The sequence below is a fragment of the Oncorhynchus nerka genome, unplaced genomic scaffold (genome assembly GCF_034236695.1).
Source record: "Oncorhynchus nerka isolate Pitt River unplaced genomic scaffold, Oner_Uvic_2.0 unplaced_scaffold_2988, whole genome shotgun sequence".
NCBI lineage: Eukaryota > Metazoa > Chordata > Actinopteri > Salmoniformes > Salmonidae > Oncorhynchus > Oncorhynchus nerka.
This window is the reverse complement of record NW_027038310.1, coordinates 22,711-28,797: the sequence shown is the minus strand read 5'-3', so window position 1 is coordinate 28,797 and position 6,087 is coordinate 22,711. Positions and strand designations below refer to the sequence as shown.

Genomic DNA, 6,087 nt, shown 5'->3' with positions numbered 1-6,087 from the left:
AATAATTATTATTCAGAGCTGCAGGTGAAGGTGTCTTCCTCCACAGAGGAAAAGAAGAGAACACTGACCTGTAGCACCACCTGTCTTCTGACTGACAACCCCACCTACATCTGGTACAAGAACGGACAACATCTCCATGACCCTACTTCCCAACAATACTCCTGTAATACTCTAGTGGTCGGGTGTTACTCTGCAGACAGTTACTCCTGTGCTGTAAAAGACCATGAGGATTTTCTTGCTCCTACAGTGTGTGAGTCTGAACTCACCTATAATAATCATCTTAAGTATCAATCATTAAGGCCTGTGGACCAATAGTAGAACATGTGGGAAAACAGACAAATCGGTGAACTCTTGGATAGTAACACTAGTAGGAACTATACAGTATAATATACAAGGTAGAAAATGGCTGATGGTATGTTATCTAGTTATTCCATTTTAGAATAAGACTGTAACGTAACAAAATGTGAAAAAAGTCAAGGGTTCTGAACACTTTCTGAATGCTCTGTGTGTGTCTATATAATTTATTCATTTTAAATTAACCAGTCCAATACATCTTAAACACTTGAAATCATCTCATTATCGTTTGAGGAATTGATAAGATACATTTACTTTCAGGTGTTCATGGTCAGAGCTGTTTGAATGTGACTTACACCAAGAGGAGTATCTGTGCCTTGAAGGGGTCAACAGTGGACATTACCTGCACGTATAGACATCCCAGCTGGCATAACGTCACAGAAGTATCCTGGTTCAACAAATGGGAGACTGGAGTTACTACAGATCTAATCCAGGACCCAGAGTATGCAGGTCGTGTGAAGTACCATCCAACTACAGACAAGGACTCCACCCTGAGAATCACAGACCTGAGAGAGAGTGACTCTGCTGAATATAAGTTTAGATTTACAACAACTGCAGTAAAATGGGGAAACAGCTTCCCTGGAACAACTCTGATTGTCACAGGTAATACTGTCCTTACAGTATTATATAATCTAGTCTAAGTCATTATATTATTGGTGGAAATAATGATGATTGTGCTATTTTGTCTTCATTTACCCATTTTCAGACCTGCAGGTGAAGGAGACTCCTGGCACAGAGGAAGGGAAGGTGACACTGACCTGTAGCACCACCTGTACTCTAACTGACAATCCCACCTACATCTGGTACAAGAACGGACAACTTCTCACCAACCCAAACACCCAAGATAACTACCTCTACTTAGACCAAATCAGCAGTGGGGACGCAGGCAGCTACTCCTGTAGTGTTAAAGGCTACGAGAATCTCCGTTCTCCTGTTACATTCTTTGGGGAGCCAAAGTCTTTGAAGAATGCAGTTGTAGGAATCATAGTGGTTATTCTAATTCTCATACTCTGTCTCTTTGGGTTCATGTGGTTCAGGTGAGTGAGATGAATTTATCCTTTTCACATTCTGTGGTATAATCATTCAAAATATGTATATTGCTCTATTGATTGATTAATTATTTCACAAAACAGGAAGAAGGCCTCCAAATCCACCTCTGACACAAGAGACAGAAGAGACACAGCAGAGAACGGACAGGTGAGTCTTCTGGAATCAGTTGACTAAGAGCTACAGTGATCTGTATTTAGATGGACTCAATGACTGTGGTAATATCTTTCACCCCTCATGTTGTCTGTCTTCTCTCCCCATCAGAGAGACTCTAATCCAGTATATGACAACATCTCAGGCATGAACTTGTCCCCTATTGCAGCACAGAGAGCGATCACAGACGAGCAGGATGATATTACCTACGCCAGCATCCAACACAGAAACCAGGAAGTGCCTCTGGACTCCACCGTCCCACCGTCTCACCCCCAGAAACAGGACGAGGATTTCCAGTATGCTACTGTGAAATTCAACAGCCCCAGTGCTGCTCAATAGACATTGGGAGGGATTCAATCCAATCATAGGTTATAGACATTGGGAGGGATTCAATCCAATCATAGGTTATAGACATTGGGAGGGATTCAATCCAATCATAGGTTATAGACATTGTGGCTTTTAATGTAATTTTTTTTTTATGCTTTTGGAAATGCTATATAATTCCTCAATTAAAATGTCTTTGATTTCGGCTTGAACTATCTATTTAAATTAAAGTACAGGCCAAACTGTTCAGTCCATATTCTACTGTTCTATTATGGTCAGAGGGGATAAAAACTGTTCATTTTTTACAGTAACTTTTTGTTGTCATATCTCAAACAGACAGTTTCAGCATTAAAGATTCCAGGTTTAAATAACACAATATAACCAATGTTATTCATGAGATCTTATAGTAAATGCACTATAAATCAGTGATCTAAACATCCCATCCATACACCACACTAAACCTACACATAGGCTGTGTCTGGAAAGGCATCCTATTCCCTAACTACTGTGACACTGCAGACACAGCTATCCTCTCTAACAGTTAGGAGCCAAATGAATGATGCCAGGAACTCTAAATGTAATTACAGTGGGGAGAACAAGAATTTGATACACTGCCGATTTTGCAGGTTTTCCTACTTACAAAGCATGTAGAGGTCTGTAATTTTTATCATAGGAATACTTCAACTGTGAGAGACGGAATCTAAAACAAAAATCCAGAAAATCACATTGTATGATTTTTAAGAAATTAATTTGCATTTTATTGCATGACATAAGTATTTGATACATCAGAAAAGCAGAACTTAATATTGTCACGGTTCATGAATCCACTGCCTCCTTTTCCTTCTCTCTCTCTCTCTCTCTCTCTCTCCCGTGTTTGTGTGGGCGTGGTTCCCAATCTCGGCCTGATTGTCTGCGCCAGCTGGAATCACTTATCTTCCCTTTATATGTTCTGTAACCAGTGTTTCTTGTTGTCAGATCGTTGTTACTTCCCTGAGGTTGTGTCGTGTGTCCGTGCTCATCTCTCGCCGCCCTTGTGTGGATTATCTGCTGTGCTCCTTCCTACCCATCCGGACACTCTCCCCTGGGTTTCTCAGCACGCTCACATAGGAGGATGCGCCCTAGTCCCTGGGTCGGATTCTGTCTGAGTACAGTCTGTCTGTCCTGTTGCTGCTGTAACCTGTATTCATTAAACCATCGTTGCTTGCATCTTGCATCCGCCTCTGTATTGTTACAAATATTTGTTAGAGAAACCTTTGTTTGCAATTACAGAGATCATACGTTTCCTGTAGTTCTTGACCAGGTTTGCACACACTGCAGCAGGGATTTTGGCCCCACAAACCACGGACCCAGCTTCCAGCCCCAATAGATCAACCGGTCACGAACAGCAGACTGGACATACAGATGCCCAGCGGGACACTGGACGGGAGTGCGCTCTGCACGTAACGCCTGCTCAATGTCCGTGTCCAGCTCATCACACTACCGGCGTCACCAGGCAGGAGGCGGGGAGTATTGGAGTGGTATCCATGGACCGCTCCTCTGTGTCATACAGCCGAGACAATGCATCTGCCTTCACGTTCTGGGAGCCTGGTGTCGTGTCTTTACTATTGTAACGGCTGTCGTCGGTGGAAGAAGGTGAGGACCAAGGTGCAGCGTGGTAAGTGTTCATGATTTTTAATATAATATAATCAACACTGAACACTAAACAAAATAATAACTAGGAAGAACGAACAAACGAAACAGTCCTGTCTAGTGAATACACACAAAACAGAAAATAGACACCCATGAAACCCAGGTGGAAAAAGGCTACCTAAGTATGATTCTCAATCAGAGACAACTAACGACATCTGCCTCTGATTGAGAACCATACCAGGCCAAACTCAAAAACCAACATAGAAAAACAAACAGACTGCCCACCCCAACTCACGCCCTGACCAACTAAAACAAAGACAAAACAAAGGAACTAAGGTCAGAACGTGACAACTATCATTAACTGAAGACTGATAGTTTTTATCAAAGATTCTCTGTAATTAGTTATTACTCGATCAACTGATTAAATCACGTGGCTAATTAACTAGGAAGTCGGGGCACCAAGGACAAATATTCAGATTACAAAGTTATCATTTCCTAAAATAACTTTTCAGATATTTTATCTGATTAATTAGTTAGTCTAATTAGTCAAATTAATCAATTATTTACTTTACGTAAGTCTCGTCAAATTGTTGGTTATCTGCACGAACCCAGTCTTCACTATGAGTCATCCATACATAAATTGTCTTAAATTATTTATTTATAAGTAATTCACAGAAATGCATAAACAAACAAACAAGGTAAATGTAATGATAGGAGAATGTGCCCTAGTGGCTAAACCGGCATGGCGGCTTGTTAGATAAAAGGGGAAGTGGGGGTCGACTAAGAAGTCACTACAGTTAATGATTATAACAATTGAAATGCTAATCCTTTACACATGAACACTCACTCATTCGGGAACAATTGCAATCAATATATATATTTACGCTCAGTGTGTCGTCTTGATCGCTGGTGAAAGGTTTGTGTCTTTTGTGGACTTGTCCGTCTCTCTCCCTCTCTCTCTCTCTCTGTTATAGAATGGATGTTTCGGCGGTTGCCGTTCTTCGCGTTCAATGATACCGAATTCCTAGCTGCAGACTAGTAATCAATATCAAAGACTTGTTCTTATTCTGTCAGTATCGATAGTCTAAGAGTTTAACCACGTGGTATGGTTAAAAGATTCAGCAATGGTCTACAACCTTTGTCCTCCTAATGGAGAAAAACATCGTCTGCAACCTTTAGCCATCTAGTAATTGAGGTAAGCTTGGTCTGCTGATCGAAAACCCGAGTGGGTGTTTTATTCGGAAGGGCCGAAGAGGGCTGTCCCAGGATGTCTAACCCTAACTCGGCTCAGGGGCGGTCCTCTGATTTAGTTCAAATCAAAAGGGAATTGTATTTTTATTAATTAAACAGTCCAAAATCATATTACACAATTATACAAACAGTATCATACTCACTCATTCATCTTATACAACAATTAGATGTAAACCTCATATCTGAGGCTATTATATAAACAGCGTTATGGTAATGTGGCCACACTGTCTCCCATGAGCTTCCCAAGTTGTGACAAACGGACCAGTTCGTAGCTGGATTCTTCACCGATCTTTTATATTTTCTCCGGAACATGAAATTTGTTCGTACCTCAAGTTCTGTGAGGTGGAAGAAATTTCTTTGTGCTCCAAGAAATGTCTTTGTGCTCCAATTCTACTCTCTATCTACTATGTGTCCATGAGGAGATTCTCAGGAATTTACGACGTCTCTCTGACCACAGCAACCTAGTTAACCTCTTAAGTCGACCCTCTACTTTTTTGAACATTCTGTTAAAAATCGCGCAACATTTCAGCGCCCTGCTACTCATGCCAGGAATATAGTATATGCATTTGCTTAGTCTGTGTGGATAGAAAACACTCAGACGTTTATAAAACTGGTTAAATCACTGCTGTGGTTTTACCAGAACGGCATTTACATCGAAAAGCACAGGAAAAACTGATCACTGAAAATGGGAAAATATATCCATGCGCTACTTGAACCCATTGATAAAGGTGAACCACAATTAATTGACTGAGGTTACAGTACCTACAGCTTCCACACGGTGTCTAGAGTCTTGTCATTTCCCTTCGAGTTTTTTCTTGGTCAAACACATGCAGGGCACCGTATCTCCTCCGGTCTAGGACCGGATATTTTCGTTGAGTTTCTAGCCGGACATTTTTCCAGACGGACAGCTAATGATCTTTACATCGCCTCCTGATGAATTTTATCGCTTATTAACGTTTACTAATACCTAACGTTGCATTACAAACGTATTTCGAAGTGTTTTGTGAAAGTTTATCGTCGACTTTTTGAATTTTAAAAAATGACGTTACGTTTTGAAACAATGTTTTTTTCGTTTATCACACAGTCTACATATAACGATATCTAGGCTTTATATGGACCGATTTAATCGAAATAAAGACCCAAATAGTGTTTATGGGACATCTAGGAGTGCCAACAAAGAAGATGGTGAAAGGTAATGAATATTTTCTATTTTATTGTGCGGTTTGTGTAACGCCGAAATGCTAATTATTTTGTTTACGTCCCCTGTGGGTCTTTTGGGGTGTTACATGCTATCAGATAATAGCTTCTCATGCTTTCGCCGAAAAGCAT

At 40.7% G+C, this 6,087-nt stretch overlaps 1 protein-coding gene across 1 annotated transcript; it reads left to right on the top strand.

Annotated features, from left to right (window-relative positions):
* The first annotated feature begins 387 nt into the window (after positions 1–387).
* On the top strand, positions 388–3,084 carry LOC135566908 (uncharacterized). Its single transcript, XM_065014470.1, has 5 exons — positions 388–412; positions 616–957; positions 1,061–1,391; positions 1,488–1,551; positions 1,666–3,084. The coding sequence occupies exons 1-5, from the start codon at positions 403–405 to the stop codon at positions 1,891–1,893; spliced, it is 975 nt and encodes a 324-aa protein (XP_064870542.1). The 5' UTR covers positions 388–402; the 3' UTR covers positions 1,894–3,084.
* The last annotated feature ends 3,003 nt before the right edge of the window (positions 3,085–6,087 follow it).